General features: G+C 35.9%; 2 protein-coding genes across 20 annotated transcripts in view; both read right to left on the reverse strand.

Annotated features, from left to right (window-relative positions):
* Nucleotides 1-6,861, reverse strand: part of LOC127968846 (proteasome activator complex subunit 4B) — a 28,813-nt gene extending 21,952 nt beyond the window's left edge. The window contains exons 1-8 of one of the 2 annotated variants that reach the window (XM_052570205.1): nucleotides 6,279-6,861; nucleotides 4,875-5,015; nucleotides 4,433-4,549; nucleotides 3,759-3,812; nucleotides 1,143-1,187; nucleotides 699-848; nucleotides 507-570; nucleotides 328-402 (exon numbers count right to left, since the gene is read on the reverse strand). In XM_052570205.1, the coding sequence (XP_052426165.1) occupies nucleotides 328-402; nucleotides 507-570; nucleotides 699-848; nucleotides 1,143-1,187; nucleotides 3,759-3,812; nucleotides 4,433-4,549; nucleotides 4,875-5,015; nucleotides 6,279-6,475 (843 nt within the window). In that variant the 5' untranslated portion in view covers nucleotides 6,476-6,861. The remainder of the gene's footprint in view (nucleotides 1-327; nucleotides 403-506; nucleotides 571-698; nucleotides 849-1,142; nucleotides 1,188-3,758; nucleotides 3,813-4,432; nucleotides 4,550-4,874; nucleotides 5,016-6,278) is intronic. The other variant, XM_052570206.1, reaches the window with a different exon arrangement.
* A 2,462-nt stretch (nucleotides 6,862-9,323) lies between these two features.
* LOC127968944 (supervillin) overlaps nucleotides 9,324-21,544 on the reverse strand; it is an 81,662-nt gene continuing 69,441 nt past the window's right edge. For 13 of the 18 annotated variants that reach the window (XM_052570430.1, XM_052570435.1, XM_052570422.1 and 10 more), the window contains 18 exons: nucleotides 20,609-20,764; nucleotides 19,756-19,892; nucleotides 18,122-18,269; nucleotides 17,814-17,959; nucleotides 17,279-17,454; nucleotides 16,993-17,137; nucleotides 16,696-16,889; nucleotides 16,530-16,612; nucleotides 16,031-16,179; nucleotides 14,878-14,983; nucleotides 14,548-14,755; nucleotides 14,329-14,462; nucleotides 13,437-13,592; nucleotides 13,060-13,203; nucleotides 12,135-12,256; nucleotides 11,893-12,048; nucleotides 11,519-11,539; nucleotides 9,324-10,160 (listed from right to left, as the gene is read on the reverse strand). In XM_052570430.1, coding sequence (XP_052426390.1) covers nucleotides 10,074-10,160; nucleotides 11,519-11,539; nucleotides 11,893-12,048; nucleotides 12,135-12,256; nucleotides 13,060-13,203; nucleotides 13,437-13,592; nucleotides 14,329-14,462; nucleotides 14,548-14,755; nucleotides 14,878-14,983; nucleotides 16,031-16,179; nucleotides 16,530-16,612; nucleotides 16,696-16,889; nucleotides 16,993-17,137; nucleotides 17,279-17,454; nucleotides 17,814-17,959; nucleotides 18,122-18,269; nucleotides 19,756-19,892; nucleotides 20,609-20,764 — 2,468 coding nt within the window. In that variant the 3' untranslated portion in view covers nucleotides 9,324-10,073. The remainder of the gene's footprint in view (nucleotides 10,161-11,518; nucleotides 11,540-11,892; nucleotides 12,049-12,134; nucleotides 12,257-13,059; nucleotides 13,204-13,436; nucleotides 13,593-14,328; nucleotides 14,463-14,547; nucleotides 14,756-14,877; nucleotides 14,984-16,030; nucleotides 16,180-16,529; nucleotides 16,613-16,695; nucleotides 16,890-16,992; nucleotides 17,138-17,278; nucleotides 17,455-17,813; nucleotides 17,960-18,121; nucleotides 18,270-19,755; nucleotides 19,893-20,608; nucleotides 20,765-21,544) is intronic. The other 5 variants (XM_052570436.1, XM_052570431.1, XM_052570428.1 and 2 more) reach the window with 1 other exon arrangement.

Here is a 21,544-nt window from a genome sequence, read left to right on the forward strand (position 1 = left end):
AAATGCTGTTCTTGAACTTACTATTGATCAAAAGAATTATAAATCAATTTCCACAACTGTTTTCAACATTGATTATTAATGTTTCACTTAGCACCAAATCAGCATATTAGAATAATTTCTGAAGTATCAAGTGACACTGAAGACTAGAGATTAAATAATATTTTTTAAATTAAAGCTACCGGTACTTTAAATAATAATAATAATAATAATAATAATAATTCACAACATTACTGTTTTACTTTATTTTTCATCAAATAAATGCAGCCTTAGTAAGAGACATCAATAACATAACATTTTGAACAGTAGCAATTATAAACAGGGCAATACCTTTGGAATGTATGGATCCCAGTTCACATAGCCAATGTTGTTATTAGCCAGACGTGCAAAAAGATTCACTAAATTCTGTAAAAACAAAATGTTTTAAAGAGTTAACAGAGGATAGAGAGCCAATGGTGACATAATATTTAGCACTTTAACAAATTAATTCATGAATGAGAAGTACTTACGCCCTCCCAAGCAGGCAGGTTTTGCACTGAAACCCAGAGATCCATCAGTTCATCAAACCATAACCTAAAACATGCACAAATCCTCCTATTACACTGACTCAGACTTACTGGTTGCACTTTATGAATATTGAGTCATTCATTTTAGATTGCAATCCTCTTATTTCATTACTAAATTGCATAAGAGAGTCTTACTTGAAGCCTTTGTGATGCTGTTCTGGGGGCATGATGGTGGGCAAGAAGAGCTCAAAGTAACCAATGGCCTTCTGCATAGTGACATCAAACGGGCACAGTAATGGCCGCCACTCATCAAGCATCTCCTGTGTGGCTGACTCAGGGAAATATCTAAGAACACACACACAAACATTATGAAAACCAAATCACATGTCATTTCCTAAGATCCGTGGATGTTTATTTGTCATGTGAGCTCTTGCAAAATGATGAAATGGTCAACAGTATAAGGTGTTGAGAGAGCTGTAATCGGCTCAGTGTGAAAGCTGTGTGCTTGTCGAACAACGGCCTGATTACATGATTTCAACAGCACAACCAAAAGCTGATTAACACAATGTGCAATTATTTGTGGAATGGGTCGAGCATTTATAGGCACATTAGTGAATGACGAAGGATGAAAACACTTACAGTCTGCAGCTCTTGACTAGTGTCTTCAACACATTCTCCACTGAGCTAGAGGGAGGAAGAAGGAATAGAGAGAAAGAAGGTGCATTACTATAGTTTGAAAGACTAGGCTCATTTGAGGTTGAAGAAATAGATGCAATTAGACCACGTGCAAAGCAGAAATCCGACTACAGTGCGTTTTGTGAAAGTTGAAAGAGTTTGCCAACACCAGAGTCTGGGCACATGATTGCATCATGCCAGGTTATCAGGTTCTCCTCGGGTCCTTTTTATAACTGAGCTCCAAATACAGCTGAATACAGTCACACTGCATCAACAGCCAATTCAAATAAGGAAGCTGCTCTTAAATACAGTTTTTTTACCTTGTCAAAGTTAGCCAAACTGCTGGCTGTGGATTATGACTTTTAAAAATACAATTATGCTACTAAATGTAGTAAATCGAGTTGAACAATTTGATAAGGATTTTAGAATTAAAGGGGGAGCTCTTTACTCATTAATTACTCATCCTGATATTCCCAAACTCGTAAGACATTCATTCATCAATATATCTCTAATGACATTTTTGATGCAACTGACACGATCAAGGCCCAGACAGGTAGTAAGGAAATCACTGAAACCGTCCATGTGACATCTGTGGTTCAACTGTAATTATATGGAGCTACAAAAATACTTTTGTGCACAATAAGTATTCTCATATCTTTATGTAATTAAGGTGGAACCACTGATGTCATGGACTATTTTAACAATGTCTTTATTACCTTTCTGGGTTTGAACGCGTCAGTTGAATTGCTGTCTATGCAGGGTCAGAAAGCTCTTGGATTTCACCAAAAACATCTTAATTTGTGCTCCAAAAATGAATGAAGGTCTTCCGGTTATGGAATGACATGAGGGTGAGTAATGAATGAAAGAATTTTACATTTTTGGCTGTGGTGCTCACAGGAATGTTTTTTTTTTTTAGGACTATGACAGTGATTTACTATAAAATGTATATTCAGCCAAACAATTTATTAGATTCCTATCAAATAATGCTATTGAAGGGCTTTATAAATCATTCTGTGCCATTTTAACTATTCTGCACCATTTTTTTACATATTGTGTGAAGTTATGATTTATTCAACCTGCATTCTGTTCCATTCTAATGTGGTCAATCCAGCTAGTTTTTTTATGCAAGAACACTAAGTTAAGCCCTTTAAAACACATCTGACTGGGGTCTACTGATCCTGATCGTTCAAGGCTTACTAAAAAATAAAGTACATTCAAAAAGAACAATTCTATTTACGAACCTTTTGTGTTCTGCAGAAGTCGGTCATACAGTTTTGCAATGACTTGGTGGGATTTCCTTTTTGGGGGAATATCTCTTTAAGACAGGGCTATCAACTAGTTGTTCAGATAACCCAATGACTAGTTAATAACTACAATGTGTTGTCTTGTACATCCCCAGTTCTAAAAATAAGCCCCAGAGAAACTTAGCAAGACACGGCAGCTGTTGATCTTCCTCTTGGTACAAGTGTAAATAAACACCTTCCACATTCAGAACTCTCTCAGTTTGGGCAAGATTACCGTAAATAGAACACAATGATACCAGAACCCAAGGGGAAAATTGGTTAAAAGTTGGGTGACCTTGCCCTCTGAATCAGTGAGTCAAAGTGATCCGACCCACATACACAGCCTGACCTAAAAAAAACAGGACTGACAACAGACTACACTGTGTTTTCCAAAAGTTCTCTGAGCTTAAAGGGATAGTCCACTTTAAAATTAAAATTCAACCACAATTTTCTCACCCTCACGTCATTCTAAATCTGCATGCTGTAGAGCATTCATGCAGATTTAGAATGACGTGAGGGTGAGAAAATTGTGGTTGAATTTTAATTTTAAAACTATATATATATTATACCTGTCAGAACAACATCCACTAAACACCAATTACAAGTAGCTACATTGTTCTTCCGCAAGATACATGCAGTTTTGAAAAATCAGCTTCAATAAATGCAAATTGATGGCTTCAACAAAAGTATACACCAATTAACAACATCGGAAACTCATAGTTGGTCTGCCTTTAATTCTTTCCCTATGGAGAAAATGATTCCACTCTATATATAAAGGCTTATGATGCTTTTGGAAAACACAGCTTTGATTAGTAACTTATTTTAATATAAACCCCGTGCCCAACTGTAAGATTGTAAGAACAATCAAATTCTTAGATAAAGAGAATAAAGTCACCGTGGTGAGTCTATCCCATTCCTGAAGGAGGTGTGCTGCAGAACAGTTATTTGCAACAACTTTTTTATCAATGTGCGGTTTTAGTTTTCTAAAATATAAGAGTTCTTAGCCTAAATATAAGAGCTGACTGACCCCTCTGAACATCCAGGAATTGTTTTTGACAGACAAAGATGAAATATTAGAAACTTTAAAAGGAGCACCATTTCCTAACGTGTTTATGAAGCATGTTATTAAGTGGATACGACCAGAAACAAAGATTCTAAATACAAATGCAGGTGTAAGCTGTGATGGGATTTTCATTTAGATCGTTGATTTGCTCTTCATTGTGGACACATGCAAATAAATATTTTTTTTGTCCTTGGAAATGTACAGTGCAACATGTAAAACATGGGCTGTGCTTACCGCTTGCGCACAATACTAAGCATTTTTTGTTTAGTTGAGGCTTCTGCTCGATAACTGAATGTGAGAAAAGGAAAAATGCATCAGCCAATGCTAGACATACCAATAACATCAATCTCACAGTTGTAAGTGTTTAATAGATTCTTCTGAGAATACATGGTGTGTTTAATTGGATTGTTTGTGTTACAAGAGTCTGCAGTGCCCAGTTAAATGGCCTGAAATGTGGGAACTGGGAAGACAAAAATTAAACAAGATAAAGCAATTTGCTAAATCTTAGGCAGCTCGCCAGGGTCCTTCTTTTCTATGAACCAATCTTGGCACTGACAGAGTCTTTACTCCTTTAAACCTCACCTTGCCCTGTACATTAAATCATACGTCATATGTGTGTTCACCAGACAGAAACACTTTACATCTCTGCAAATGTGTGACAAATGTGTCAAAGAAACTTAAGACTTCATTTTATATTTTCTGTGCTGATTTTGGGATGGAATTCTATTGAATGGCCTAGAGCTTTAAAAAAAACTTTTTGAACGTTTGTTTTCAGGTACCACGGTATTAAAAAAACATTGTATCCAATCATATCAAAGATTTTGTTTGGACTTGTTTCCATAGTTCACAGCAAATCAGCGAGACTACAGTAGCGATAGGTAGAAAGATTAAAAGAGCAAGAGGCCTACTTTGGGAACCAGTTAAGACCGAGATGCTCAGTTTTTGAGTACAGGATACTCTCATAGAGATCGTACAAAGGCCTCCAAGGCAATTCCAAGTCATCCTGGGACAGCAATTCTTTCTTCCTGTATGTTACAAAAAAAAAAAAAGAGTGCTCAGAAACATTAGGAATTCACGAAGTTATAATTAAAACATAACTAAATTATAATAATAATGCATTTATCAAAGCCAAGGCCTTTTATTCAATTATATGGAAATAACAAAATATTCTCATAAAATGACAAAACTTTGAATTACTTTGTTTTTATATTAAGATTTTTATATGCAATTAACTAAAAAAAAAATTCAACATTTAATCCTTCATTCATGTAAAGAAACATTTGAAGCATCCAAAAACAAATCTACTGCGTAATTCTCAAATGTGTGTTTGATGGGGACACTTCTGCATACTTCAGTAGGTTGATGAGGAGTCGGGCAAAGCTCTGCATCATACTGATGTCCAGCTTGGGGATGGTGACCAGCTCGTACACAAGCTTGATGAAGAGCACATGGTCCTCCTTGCTGAACTTTCTCCCGTACACCCGAAGGTACCTATAAATATGTAAGCGTGAAGGCCACCATAATCATGAGACAAACGGAGAGAGCTGTGACTCTGGTTATGTAAGAGAGTCTTTATAAACACTCAACTAAATGTTAAAAGCTCAGATTTATTCCCATTTGGGTCCTTTTTTTTATTATTTATTTGGCAGAGTTTCCTCTGCACCTATTAAACTGTAGTATCCTTGAAAACAGTATGGAAGAGCAGAGTATATATTGTAAAGGCAAACACACATCTGTAAACACACACACACATGTCTGTAAACATGCACACCTTTAAATACTCACAATGACACACACACAGAGTTACAATTATTACAATGGAAAGAAATTAACTGAATTGGCTCAAATAACTCGCTCTCTCACTAAATCACATATTATATTCATTTCCACACAACATGCCCACTACGAAATCCCTTGAATTTCATCTGATGATGAGGTAAGAAGCCAAACAGATGAGGAATGAAGTTTGCAAACACCCTGCTCATTTAAGCAGAGATTCTGTCATGTATTTAGTGTGATACAAACTCTATGGAAATTCTACAGCAATCAAAACCACGAGTAATAGACTTAACACGACTAAGTAACCTGTTATATGCAGCATGAATTTATGTAAGACCTTTTAAGTGTCATTAAATAATGCATTAAAGAACTTAAATAATTGAAAGGAATAATATCCCCTTATATCCATCAATAAGGTCTAATATACATGTACACATGGCTGTTATGGTAAAACAAAATAATCATCAAGCCCACTGAGAATTGAGTGAGTGCCAATAAGAAGCATATTAAAATAAATCGAAATGAATTAGGCAACCCATAGAGGCATGAAACAACATTTAAGCAGTCTCCTTCAAGTAAAATGTATTTTTAAGTCTAAACCACTAGTTGCAGTGATGCATGTGGCAGCTGCTTATCCAGCACTAATGTTAGCCTCCGTTAGCTGATTAGCTTAAAATGAGCTTACAACAGTCCTGCATTTTACAGACTAAAGCCTCGCTGACGAACCAGACCGAAGTAACTTTAATATTACTTTAGATATTATGAAAGATAATCGTGGAGTACTAGCAGATAGATGTGCGATGTTTACATATGAGCAAGGAGGGACAGCTGAGTGACTCAGGTAGCACTTAGCTTTTAGCTTGCTAGCGGCTACAAGCTAACGTTCCCCGAGTCATTCAGCTCTCCCTGCTGTTTAATAATAAAACAGGCTCAATTCCCAAGACAAAGCAGTTTTGGAGTCTTTAATGTACTTACGCGGAGAGTTTCCGACTCCAAAGTAAAACTCCGGGCCATAACTCGCGGAGCTGGACAGCTCGACCCAAGTTCCCTTTAATCTGGGCCAAAATGTCATTGGACTCGCGGTCTAGTTTGTCTGCGTACGGGAGAAGTTTGTTGTAGACGATCTCTTTCTGAGGGACAAAACCTAATATCTCGGCCCGCTCCTTTTTCATATTACGATTTCCAAAAAGAAATATCCTCTTCTGACGTGTCCGGCTTATTTCCTTCCCCTCTTGACAGAAGTTCGCTTAACAAATCTTTGTTTTATTCACAAAATCCGCTACTTTCGCATATGTGCCGGTGTTGTGGAGCGAGTTTCAGATCAAAACGTGTTACTTCGATAGACCTTTGTCTTTCTGACCTCTGGTGTTAAACACATTAGCTTCAGTCACCTACATAGAGAATTCTCCCCTCACTCTCTTGACACATATTACGAGTCAAACGGACAGACACACACACGCTCACATGCATGCACACACATACAAAAACACAAACCAGCGAGTGCAACAAAGAGCTTTCAGCGGCGCGCCCCCTACCGGTGTTCTCCTGCACATGCAGCAACGTGGCCCGTTAGCAATGTAGTCAAAAGAAAACATTTAAAAAGCCTTTAAAAATAAAATAAAATAATACATTTATTATTAAATATTTTTAAATAAAGTAAACACTAAATTAATTTGTAATTTTCATAAAGTGTAAAATAAAAAGCAAAATAATAAATTTATTTGTTATACATATTCAAAAGTGTAAAAAAGTAAACAATAACTGAACAACAGATTTAGCAAATAAAAGTTAACAGCAAATTAATGTGTAATTTTTTCAAAGCTTTAGTAAAAAAATTTAAAATAAAATAAAAAGTTAACACTAAATAAATGTCCATTTATTTTAATTATTTAAATTTAAGTTTTGATAGCATAAATTAAATATTTTATTGGCATCCTTCACAAATAAAAATACAAGTTAACACTAAATTATTTTGTCCTTTTAATAAATTATTTAGGTTTTACTATAAAGGAAATATGAAAGCCAATTATTTAAATTGAATGTTTGTTTATAATATCTTAGTAATATCTAATTTTATAATTTAAAGGGTCATAGTCCTTGGAGTTTTAGTATTGGAGAGTGAGTTTTTGCCATTAGCTCATAGTATATATAGCATGTGAGCATAAATCATATAAAAAGCACTTCAGTTTTAGAGTGTGTCACTTTAGTTCACTGTGAAAAACCTCCCCTTTTCTTGCTCGTTTTCTAAAATGAACATGTCCTTTAATGGCAGAAATGCTGAGAACATCCGCACTGTGCAAGCTTTATAGGGCCCTTCACATCGTTTAAACGGTTTATCCGAGGCAATGATACTAACAACAAGATAACTTGAATCGGCTTTGGTTCCTTCCTTGCGTACTGACCAAGTGCACTACAATTCACTTGACTTACTGTCACAGCAAGAAGACGGGAAGAGTGTTCTGTGCAGTCACCACTCAGAGGCTCTCATTCTCATTATTTGAATGAGCTCTCAGTTATACAAAGATGTGTGCTTTTCTGTAGCTCAATGGGCCTTTAGTCTAACAGTTTAATTCAATTTTTCTCATGTTTCATGCTCTCAAGTGATTTCCAGTTTCTCACAGATATTTAATCTTGACAGAGGCCTCCAGGTCAACGCAAAATGAGCAGATTCATGGCAGAGAAAATAAAAGTACACTACATTCCCACAGCTCCTTGCTCGATAGGTTCCTCAAGGTCATTTATTACCCATCAACCACACACCCTACGTCTTTTTTCAACCAATAGGAAATTCAGTGTAGAAATTCCAGCTAATCAGATGCAGTGACCTTTTACCATTCAGCCAATCAGATTCTTTGCCTGGAGGTTTATTGCATTCCAGGTAAAGCAGATTTGTCTGGCCTGATCATGGGTATTGTTAATGAGATCCTGGATTATAGGACCTGTGGCTAGTCTCTAAAATATGGTACTTGTAACAGAGAATAGAGCAGCTGAAATGACTAGTAATTGAATGCATATCATATCACATAACAGATTATTCACATGCAATTAAAAAAAAAAAAAACTTCCTACGTGTTACTATTTGAAGTCGCTTACACTTTGCCATAATGCATATGAATGTTAATGTTACAATGTGTTCATACGGATTGCAGTAATGGTTATTGTACACTATGGTTAGTGTACAGTGATTGCACATTTGCATCCGAGTTGTCTGAGATGTAGGTATGTCCTCAATCCTCAGTCAGACAGACAGGAAGCAGCTCCTTGGACATACAACATTTTTAGCCCTGACTTTGATTGGATCATGTGACTTATATATCCCACTTGAGCCGACAAGTTCAAAGTGTCCTAATTGTGCTCTTGTGGACTTATGGCAGTGCTCATTTGTTTGTTGAACCTGCTTTCAGTTTTTGTAATTTAATTATGGGTATTACGGAAATAAGAACTGTGTTAGAGTAAAGATAAATAGATTCAATAGCTATGGAGATTTAAAAGGCAATTTATAGATTTTTTTTATTTTTGTGAATTGTGGATTTATTGAGAAATAGGGCAAGTTGAAGAAAAAGATACAACGAGATGTGAGAGCAAATGTATATTCAGATATTTTACACCGTTTTTCTTATTATAGGACATTCTGGGATGATGCAATACTAATCACTTTCACTTGTGGAACAACAGCGTCCTCTGCTGGTCCAATATTTTTATAGATTTTTATTTTATTTTTATCATCTTTGAAATGGACTCATTCATTTAATACAACACTATTAAATGACTAGATTTAGGAAACTTAGGACCTTTAGGACAGTGATTTCAACATACTACAATCTTGGGCACACTAAATCTAATTTCAAATACCATTTAATATCATTTAATTTGATTGTATGCAAATTGGGACAGAGCATGTCAAACAAAACATTACCAAAATCTAAATCATACATGCATAGTGCTAAAACCTCTGATTTTATGAGTTTGATTTCAATATGTGGAATCAAAACTGATTTGGGAACAAAGCACCGGACAAGATTTTCATTATCTACATTATTCAGTGTTTATTTATTTATATCACAAATATGTTTTCAAAATGCAGACTAGCATCTGTCTTTATATAAACTGTACATGAAGGCAAGGCACTATACAACGCAGAAAAGAAAGAGATTTTCTCTTTTGCCACAGTTTCATTCAATCCTGTTTGAAGAGATACACACATTGTATGGATTCACAAACGCTCTCTCTCTCATGCGCGCGCACACACACACACACACACACACACAGGGTTCTCAAGTTCAAGCATCTATCTGGAAGGTTTAAACACATCTTTAGGCCATTTATGAGAGCAGGTATGAATGTACTTACATAAAGTGCTCTTTTGAGCTTTCATACAATTAGATAATTTCATTTATTAGGTCTTTATATAAAGCTGGGCAGTGCATGAGGGCTGCCTTGTGCAGGTTGGACGGTGACTGGCTTTATGTGAACACAGCACTGCAGAACAAAGGGAAGAAAAGATGCTGGGGAGCACTCAAAACATTCAACAAGAAAACAAATCTTGCTAATTTACTGATAAAAAAAAACTGGGAGAAAATAGGAGAGAAATGTGCTACAAGAGGCTGCTAAACCCCTGCCCATCAGTGTCTTTTCTCCTTCATCCAGCCCCTTTTGACCTCCCTGTGTGGTTTGACACAGGTAGACCTTCACTTGCGTTTGTCCTGCCTGGATCAAAAGGAATGAGAAGGTCTCCACTTCAGAAGGTCTCTATCTCAATCAGCAGTTCCTTTAAAACAGTCCTTTGGCTTTCTTCACATTCACTTGCTTCCACCCTGGCAGTGCCTCATATTCACTTCTTGACATTTCCAATGCTTTCTGCAGACAACATACACACAGATAGAATTTGAAGTATAGGGATTTAAAAACGCAAGCAGGAGACACACAAGTGTTAATCACACTCAAGAATCTGAGGTGCTTAACAAAAATGAATGAATGATCACACACACACAAACACAAGAGCTGGAGGATATTGGTCACTGCCACTCACCAATCCAAAAATGGGAACAATATTAAAGTATTTAAATTAAAGATTCACAATTCACTTGTACTATATTCTATTATTAGCTGATATATATATATATATATATATATATATATATATATATATATATATATATATATATATATATATATATATATATATATATAAAGAGAGAGAGAGAGAGAGTTAATAATCAATGTTGAAAATTTTTTTAATCGCTCATGCTCATTTCTCCCGTTTTTACATTTAAATGACCTTTGCCATCATTAACACTAAAGCTAATAAAAACAATAATTAAAAAACTGCTGAATCTAATCAAAGTGAATATCATTTTTTATAAAGTATATTATAATGTGATGCCCATAAAAAAACTAAAAAAATTAAACAAAAAAGAAATAAAAATATAAATTATATATTATATATAAATAAATGTTTTTAATTTAGAAAAAAGTGATTATTGTTATATGCCATAACATTAAAATAATTTACAAATAATGTTTTGATTAATTTTATGAATTAGCACAATTAAAGAAGACTACCATTGAAAAGTTTGGGGTTATTATGAATTCTTATGTTTTTTTGGGGGGAAAAACAAGGCTCAACAAGGCTGCATAAATTTTTTTTCAAAATAAAATGATAATTGTGAAATATTATTACAACTTCTAATAAATTCTTAAAATGTAATTAATTTCTGTGATGGCAAAGCTACATTTTCAGCAACCATTACTCCATTCTTTAGTGTCACATGATCTTTTGAAATATGTTAATTTGGCGCTCAAGACATCTATTAACACATCTGAAATTCTTCTTAATTTTTTATTTGCTTACTTTTGTGTAAGCTGTAATACATTTTTCAAAACTGCTTTATGTTTAAAGTTTAAAAAGGCAGTTACTTGAAATTTTAATCTTTAATAAAATAGAAATGTATTTACTAACATTTAATTAAATGTATTTTTTACAGAAAAAAATTATTATAATAATTACCCCAAACTTTTGGACCATAGTGTACATCCAAGAAAAATTCAACCCCATGTGTGAGACCAAGAGAATCAGTGAGATAACAGTGGTGAACAGTGACCCAGACAGTTTGTGCCATGGCATGTGATACACAAGCACACAGTGATGCAGTTCACACAGTGAGGATGCAGCATTAGTGAGAAAACACCAGTGTTCCTCATGAAACAAAACTCACCTTCCCAGAAGCCCCTACACCCTGGCATGTGAAGGGAAAAATTAACCTCATCAGATGCAAGACTACACCAGCAAAAAGGGGGAAAGCAGAAAGATGCAGGTAGAGACAGGTTAAGAGAGGCTACTTCAAGATGACAGTGGGAGCAGAAGGAGAAACATGAAATAGATGAAGGGTAAAAAAGGCAAACTAAAAGTAGACAGTACTTAGACAGAATACATGAGCACACACAGGCAGACAGATGTTACAGAACAGAAACACTTCAGTAATATCTCTGTCCAATGTCTCAAAATCAGACAATAATTTTTTGCACAACTAATGAAACTTAAATGCTGAGTAATCTTTTGAAAGGTCACTGTTAATGTGATTTTTCTCACCTCAAAGTCCTCATCTGAAAGGTAGATCTCAAGACGTAGAGGGTCAACTCCTTCTGGTAGTGGACGGGCTTGAAGATCAGCAAGTGGATACGTGGTCTTGCAGAGTCTAGTCAAGACGTCTTCAACCAGAATGATCTGATCACATACTTCTGCCTCCTATAAATCACAGAAAACAACAATCTTTAAACCATATTCTTATACCACAAACTTGGTATGTGGATGAAACTCTCTCTCTCTCTCACCTTTTCTGTGATCTCAGTGATGTCCTCTCGGTGTTCCCAGCTGGGAAACATGTTAGTGAAAGTAAGAGGCTCAAGTCCTGCATGGATCAGGTATGATTTTGGAGATTTTTTCTCATTTTTTTCTATAAAAACGAAAGCAAAGCGATGTTATTGCATCATTTTTTATTATATAGTCAGAATATTAAATAAAATAAAAATTATACAAAAAAAAAACAAAACAAACAAAAACATTTTGACTGGGAAATAATGCAGTTGGGATTTGAACTTGCATCCCCATGAGCACAGCAGCTTATAAGTTATAAAAAAAAAATGCACATATATGTTCAAGAGGAATTCATTTCAAAATGATATTAAAATGATATTAAGTCATTTCATAGCTGCTTTTCAGAAAGTAATTCATACTTGTCCACCTGTATCACTTTGTTAATTTTTGAACCACAAATTAAGATATTTTTATAGTGACATGATATCCATCATAAAATGAATCCATATAAATCGAGTTTTGTGAATTTTTACGACCACTTTATATGATGAACTGATTTAATATAGGATTTAAATATTGGCTGAGCAAGTAACTCTTAAAAATATTATGAAAATATGATTAGGTTTCATAGTTAAGACAACTCAAACATGCATTTTTGTTTGGGACTAAGACTTTAATTTAAGGTTTTATTATGAATTAATATGAAAACAAATATACCTGATTTCCTTCCTATATTACGTTGTTCTGCACTGTGGTTGAACATTAATTTTACTAATCTTTTTTAACAATACAAGTAATTTTCAATCAAAATCTTTATCTTTTGCCAACCTCTTAAGTAGTTTAAACGGGGAGCTGCTAGAAATACAACATATCATGCTCTATTAATATAATTCTGGTTTCTTTTCTAACACCATTAAAGACTGGTGTGTCTTTTTAAGTCACCTTTGCTATATTGGAGAACTGTTTCCATGGCACACTTCCTGTCAGAGTCCCATCGTATGCGAGCTGATCCCGTGCTCTCACTGTCCTGAGGCCACCAGCCCTGCCATAGGTACACTTCATGGTGATTATCCACCAAAAACAGGGCTAAAAGAAAATCAAACACAAGTCGAGACATCACGACACTGCCACAGACTAATCTCATGATTTTTAAATGAGTGTGAATAACATTTCCTTAATACATTATGCATGTAATGAGTGTAGAAAAGCCTAATTAAAGTGTAACTGACACCCACCCAGAATACCTATCAGTGCAAGTTAACAAGTTAAATCAGACAGCACTCTTAACAGTGTTTAGTGGACATGAATATGTCAAGCACCTGGCTGAGTAGCTGTATACAAATCCTCCTGTAGGAAAGGCATCGAGTTGACCAAATTTGGTTCCCTAGATGGATACACAAACTCCACTGCCACAAACTCGCCTGAAGTGCTGCTTAACTGAAACAGCCGGGGAGTGAAGTTGAACTTTCCCGGATCTGAGAAACATGACAAAACACGTGGATCAACAGTATCTTTTTAAAAGACAGATACAAATAAACTGAATATTGGATACAGTTTATTATGTAACCAATATACCAATAATATACAGGGGAAAATGTATGCCTAATGCTAGACTTTTTGACATTTTATGTTTGAGACTCTTTTTTTGTAATGCATATGCACCACTATTACCAGCTGCTCATAAAAATATATATATATATAAATATATATATTATATATATAAAATACAATATCCAAATCTACAACATATTAAAAACAAACACTGTAGAATAAACATTGCTAATAGATTATAAGCAATGGCTTTGCATAAATGCGCAGTGTTCATTTATTGTGAACTCCTCTGAAATCATTAGCCTATAAAATGCACAACAGCACTGCATTTTTATTTTGTAACGTGCAGCATTTAGTTTAATAATAAAATTAGGCTGTATCACGATTCCTGCTTTCCTGTCTCCAAATGAAAGATCTCTTAAAATGATAATGAAATGAATAGTGAATAGTTCCACTTGATGGTGAGCAAAAGATGACAGGATTTTCATTTTTGATTAACAGTTTCTCAAAACCTTTGTTGTACTATTTAATATATTTAAGACTTTTTATGACCTTAAACTGATCATACTGAATTTAAAACTTCTTAAGGACCCTCAGTAATGCTGAAAATCACCCGCACGTCAGCATGCAAACACACAGACACATGCTTTGTCTGCTCACCCTGCAGCATGCAGTCATATGCCTTTCGATCTCTTCTTCCCAAGGCCTCCCAGAAGCCCTGTGGTTCAGCTCCCTCATCACACTCCTGGATGGACACCTTACTGCTGCTGTGAAGCCCCGCCTCCAGAGGACACCTGGAGACCAGAAAGTCTACTTCAGGAGTCTGCAACCTTTTTGAGGCGAAGTGCCATTTGTTTGTTTGCATTTGAGTTGACTTACTGCTCTTTAATTTTGTTGGCAGCGGTACGACCCACGTCACGTGTGTGCATCTGTGCTTTGCAGCCATGCCACAAATACATGCTGGCTTTTGGGATGTTCAGGAGGATCATAGAGGTGCGAGACCGTAAGCTGCTGCAGTGGCACACAACCTCTAGCAGATGGCCCTCTATGGGTTTCTCTCCTCTCACACAGTATAAGCGCCAGTCATCTATAAAAAATAAGGGAAATCGAGTAACCAGTAACCAGTAATCTGCTCAAAATAGGATTTTCAAGGTGTAAAATTATGTAAAATATAAACTGTGTGTGTGGTAAAGCTAGTAAAAAGATTACTTTGTGCATTTTCTTCCTCCTCTTCTCTCTTTCCAGCATGAACAATCATTCCTCCATTGAAGCACTGCAAGAAACATGGAGGCTCTTTTCCCTGCTGTACCTGGACCTGCATAACAAGCATCATGTTAAACAGACTTGTTCTTACAAAATACTTCATTTCAAATAACGCTGTTATATCGAAAAACATGTCAAAAATATTAAAAGGGATATTACACCCTAAAATAAACTTTTGGTCATTAATCACTTACCCCCATGTTGTTCCAAACCTGTAAAAGCTTCATTCATCTTCGGAACACAATTGACGATATTTTGGATGAAAACCAGGAGGCTTGTGACTGTACAATAGACTACCAAGTAAGTTACATTGTCAAGGTACAGAAAAGTATGAAAAGCATCGTCAGAATAGTCTATCTTCCATCAGTGTTTCAGCTGTTACGAAGCGACTAGAATACTTTTTGTATGCGAATAAAACAAAAATAATGACTTCATTCAACAATTTGTCTCCTCTGCGTTTCTCCACTTATTTTTATATCAAAGCGTAAACGTAGAAAACTTATCCTTGTTACGCAGCTGACACAGAAAAGTGGAAGCTACCCGTGTTCAGCTCATATTCTCCAAAATGGTGCAACGGTGATGTGGAGAGACACAGAGGAGACAAATTGTTGAATAAAGTCGTTATTTGCACCCAAAACGTATTCTCGTCACTTCAAAACATTACGGTTGAACCACTGATGGCAGATGGACTATTCTGACGATGTTTTTATACTTTTCTGGACCTTGACAATGTAACTTACTTGGTAGTCTATTGTACAGTCACAAGCCTCCTGGTTTTCATCCAAAATATCTTAAGTTGTGTTCCGAAGACAGACAAAGCTTTTACAGGTTTGGAATGACATGGGGTTAAGTGATTAATGACAAAATTTTCATTTTGGGGTGGAATATCCCTTTAAGCATTCCAACTCTTTCCAACATTGATAATAATAACAAATGTTCCTTCAGAATCAAGCTTAAATATCAAGATCGATCAATCTATCAATCTATCAATCTATCTATCTATCTATCTATCTATCTATCTATCTATCTATCTATCTATCTATCTATCCATCTATCTATAAAAAGTATTTTGAAGTATACGATGATCTATAGTGAATACCTGAGCACCCCTCTCCTCATCCAGCTCTACAGTCATCAGTGCTGAGGTTCCCTTTTCATTCACAGTGGAGTTGCGACCCTGCCAGAAGAAATAACAACATTTCTCCTTTCCTGGACCGATGATCCGTTCTGAATGCAGTCTCTTGCCAACTGTACAAAAAAGCAGAGGTTTGGATCATGGTCAAAGAACGTTTGGTTTTCACAGTGGCTTCAGAAAATTAAATGAATTCATATGAAAGAATATAGATGGACTGCAAGATGGGACCAGAGTGGGTATAACACCAGGCCATGCAGAGGAGTTTAATTTAAATTCAATTAACATTAAACATGTAGAATGTGCTAGCAATTTTAGTGCTTAAACATTTAGTTAGTTCCCAGCGCACCCATTTAAGGTTTCCATCTTAAATTGCTATTTTATTTCAACTGCTGAAACTTTTTATCTTTATATTTTAGTTGAAAAACAAGAACATTCTATTGCACACCTCCAACATACAACTCACCTGCTGTACTGATCATGTACTTCCATTTTACCACATATGTGTCTCCTTCATGGAACTGACCGATGCTCTGTTTGGGTAGACGACTAGAACAAGGAAGAGAGAGAGAGTGTTTGTATATGAAACCCCATTAATTTAATAGCCTTAACCAATAAATGATCCATCCTACCTGTAGTCAAACTCTAGAATGTGCCAGACTTCAACAGATAACGTGCTGATCTCAAAATTACGCCCCTCGTCACCTTCCACCAATCCATAACCTCGTCCAACATTGACCCCATCAAGAACGGTCTTGATTGGCGTCTGTACTGTTGTCAACATCAATGACACATCGTACGGCCGACATTCCCCACCCCGATGCTCCTAAAGAAATAAACCAACCAATTTTATTTGATGTCCTGGAACATTTTAAATATATTCTGAAGTATATGATTCTAATTTAGTAACTTATTTTGGGCTAGTCTACCTTGCTTTCTACAATGTGTGAGTCACCATTCTTTGTGGATTTCTTGGAGTCACTCCAGTCCAAAAACTTCTCTTTAAAAAGAATAGTCTCATTGTGCTGGGTTAACCTGCCGAACACAGCCCAGTCTGGTCGTCCCTGGCCTTTCCTATGAATAAGCAATTCAGAAAAGACTATTGTTTTAGTTTCATAACATGTTACGCAAATCTGTATATAACTTCTAGATATAAATCCATAAGAACAGAACAAAACCGTGAGATGTATTTTTATAAGGAGACACCTTTTGTACCTGGGTATAAGTGCATTGCACTCTCCAGGGTCCAGAGGATTAATATCACAGTTGGTGTAGTCAAAGGTGCCATTCCACAAGTGCTTTGCCAGCTGAAACGCCACTTTTCTCTGTGCCAGTGTCACCTCCTTACCATGCCATACATAGACCTCGCTACCAAAATCAAACACCAGCACCTAGATTTTAAAAAAAAAAGATTTTAACTTGAGTTTGCCATACTTCAGATCATATTATATAATATAGTGTGTTTAGCAGAGATGTACAATATATTTACAATTGAACTGAATTTAATATATTTAAATTTAATTGTCAGGTTTTGGCCTGAGTAGGCTAATATTTAAAGAAGATAATCGTACCAAATATGACCATACACCCAAAAACAAGCAATCAACTTTTTCAACTTCAAGCATGCAAACTTGTAGACTGCTGCTTATAATATGAATCAAATATATTGCTAGTTTAAAGTTTAAAAAACAAATTTTATTTAATTTCATCAAACCATCCCTAATATTAAATATATAATATTTCCAAGTACTTCTTTAGGGTTAAGCATGGAGCAACGAGGAACTCGACCCCAGTAGTCATCTTCAGGAACAAGTTTATCCTCCATGAGCTTGTAGATACAGTTGGTTTCTACGACGGCACTCTCATAAAACTCATCTTGTTCTGGAGTGCCAGCAGCTGTAGGGTAGAGAGGGCCATATTAACAGGGAAAGGTGGTAAGTTAAGGTCATTAAACTGCTCTGACATCAGCGTGCCTTAATATGCTTGTGCACACACACACAAAAAAAACAGAAGCTCAAACACTCTTCCTTAAGCAGAAGGAATTACAGATCAGTTTACCTTGATAACTGCCTTGGCCACCAAGAATCTTCCAAAACTCTTTGGCAGCATGAGAGTGAGTGTTGGCACCTTCCTCAATGGTCTGCACATACGAGGCTCTGCATCCCAGGTCATGCTTGGTCTGAATGAACGAAGCTAACTCTGCGGCCTGCATGAATGAATATAGTATATTATAATCATAATATAATCAGAGTTCAAGCACTTCAAGACATTTAAGCACAGAAGGAAAAATAAACTATATTTTTACCATAGAAATATGATGCTTATTACCATTTATGACTTTTATAGCGTTAACTAAAACTTTGCATGCTTGTTTAGAATCATCTGTTGCATGTGCTCACCTACTGTAGTTTGGTGAAGTTTTCATTTAGGAATTATAGGCTTTTGGGGTATATTTAGACATGTGTCTTTACTAAACAAACCCATTATAGCAACCCAAGGGTAAAGTTACATTTATTTTTGATTTTTTTATAATTATTGATTTAGGGAGTTCATAGAATGCTACAGTGCTTATAACAAGGCCGAGTGATAAAACTAGTTAACCTTGGCTAATAGATGCTCAAAATTAATTGGCCAAGTGCGGCTACATTTTTTTTGATGACCACATAGACACTTGGTTTTAAGTGTCTTAGGTTTTTTTGTTTGTATTTTTTTCCTTTATTGTTCCCTGTCATTTTATTTTCCCTGTTATATATGGCCAAACTTTTTTTTCTTTTTTCACTGTCAGCTCAGTTTTCAGCTCTTTCATTTGTTCCCAGTTTAGTGAAAGTATTATTTTTTTCCATTCAAGAGTTAATAGGCATTTTAATAAAAGCAGCTCTGCCCCCTTGTGAATGTTTTAGCTTCCCGTTGTGACGGAGTCAAAAAACTGTGGGTCAACTTTTTTTGTAATACTTACTGACATTCACTCTCCAGAGAATCTTGCTACACTGGTTTGGTTCAGATCGGGTGAAAAAACTAGGACTAGTTCACAAAAAAAACTCAATACCCACAAATCTGAGATGAGTTTTGTCCGTTGTGAGCCAAGGATTCCAACAATATAAGACACTTGAGGCTGCGACTAATTTGTAAGAGAGACACAGGAGCTTTTACAATTCACCTCCTGCTTCTTGTGCAACAATATGACATTTCCTTTGTGGGTAATTCTGTTTACTTCCTGCACGTGGGGGACTCACCAACATATGAATAGTACTGAAAACACCACAGCTACAGGATATGACAGTCTAAATGGCAACAAAATCTTGAGACCCAAAAAAACATCTTACGTATACGAGTCACTAATACTGACATCTTGCACTAAACATCCAGGGTTATTTTAGTATTATTTATATACTATTAGTGTTTATTAAAATTCTGAATTAGCTTTTACTTTCCATTTTTATTTTCCATTTTAATTGTTGTTTTTTTCATTTTATTAGGTTTTTAACTTAAATTTAGTCAAAACTGTTAATCTTGCCTTGACAACTAACTGAAATAAGTTTAAGAACTTTAATACATATTTGTATATTTTATTTTAGCTTTAATTTGATTAGTTTTAATTAACAATAACAACACTGCTAACAGCTGGATATTAAACAATGCTAAAGCTTGATAGCGTGATGTGCATTTGTTGGTACGAATCAGGACACACTCACTTTGGCCTTCTCAATAACATTTGCAAATTCTCCAATCCAGATGAAGCAATAATGAGGTGTGATCAAAAGGAAGCAGTCACCACTGTTCAAGGAGGAAGCTCTGGGCTCAACCAGTCTGGTCTGGACATGCCGTCGACCTGATTAAAAAGCACAGAGAAATTGGGACACTATCAATGTGAGTCACATGCTGAACCCCCTGGTGTCAGGCGCAAACACTCCAAGTGATTTGCCTGGACTGTACTGCTTAATCTTGGTTGAATTTTAAACTCAAGACACCTAATGTTATGATATAATACATAACAATGAAATGTTATGGTTTACTTTTATAAAATGTGCACTGAAAACTGTTAAAATCAGCATAAACTTTCCTTCAAACAAAACATTACTACAGTTGGCCATAATATGTTGTTGTTGCCTATCTGGTTTCTTTCTCCCTGATTTTATTAAGGATAGAATGCTGTTTTGGGAACATGCACATATGGTTTAGATTGAGAGGGATGCCTTATGAGGAACTGGTGTCCAATGGAAGCTGTCCCCATAACAAAAGCAGCAGGTCTCATGCAAGATGGCTTCTCCTTCCTACATTTAAGTAAACAGCACTTTTCATGGTTGTCTCACTGCCAAATAAGTGCGGTCTCTACAGTAACACACAGATACAGCATACCCTATATGGCTAGCTGCTAATCAGAGACCATAAATCTTTACATGAAACACTGTTGTGAATAAAGCTGTGCCCAAACAAGGTCAGAACGGATGATGTTAATCAGCAGAGCCATCTGTAAAAGGAGCCCTCTATCCTGTCACTGAGCTGAAATTGTGTGCATCACAAACAGCTGTTGTCATTGTCACTCACCTTTGACTTGAATGAGCATGAGTTTTTTATAGGGCATGGCACTGTTGTTGGAACTCTGCTCAGATGCATTCACACTTCGCAGACTCACACTGCCGAAGTTTTCCTTACTGGCCAATCCAGCGAGAGCGACCTCAGAGAAACCGCTGTTCTTATTCACTAAGAAAGAGAGGAACAGAGACGGACAGCAAGAGTATGAACTCTTGACCTTTAAAAGAGAGTAACTCAAAACTGTGTTTCATTGTATTGCGCTACACTACCCTTGGAATCACATAAATCCTTGTGCAGAATTGGTTTTTGTTACAGAAAAAGAAGTCTAGTTAAAAAAATGCTGTTTGTCACATACTGACTGACTGAAATTCCAACACCATAACTATTTTTATACAACAGTTTTTTCTGGTCCTCGAATCTGATTGGCTGGTAAGAATGTTGATATTACAGTCCAACAGAACTACAACAGCCATTTCACCATTTGTATCACTCCGCTTGCCGAGCCGAAGTTGCCGTATTTCTCACAGCGAGTGTCATGGCAAATGCCCAAATCCACTATAATTTAAAAAATAATACAGTAGTTTTAAGAGCATTTTAGGTGAGAAATGTACTGTACTTGTTTGGACTTCAAATAGGCAGTTTGTTAATAAAGATTATGTCAATGTGAAAATTTGCTATGACGCTTTGGAGATGTAAGCTCCAGGGCGTCAGCGGTCATCCAGTGCTCATAAACCCGCGGAGAGAGCGTCCCACCTTGGACAAAGATTTTCTGGAATTTACTGCTGGCTCTGATGTCTCTATAGTGATTAAACAAGATATATTTTGTTTTGGGCAAATCTAAAGGGTAGTCTTTGGTCTCATTAAGCTATTATTGGTTCCATAGCAAATAGTTTTGACAAAATCTAATAATGTTTATGTACCTTCAATGCTTTATATCAGACCGCTGCC

This window comes from Carassius gibelio, chromosome B12 (genome assembly GCF_023724105.1).
Source record: "Carassius gibelio isolate Cgi1373 ecotype wild population from Czech Republic chromosome B12, carGib1.2-hapl.c, whole genome shotgun sequence".
Classification (NCBI taxonomy): domain Eukaryota; kingdom Metazoa; phylum Chordata; class Actinopteri; order Cypriniformes; family Cyprinidae; genus Carassius; species Carassius gibelio.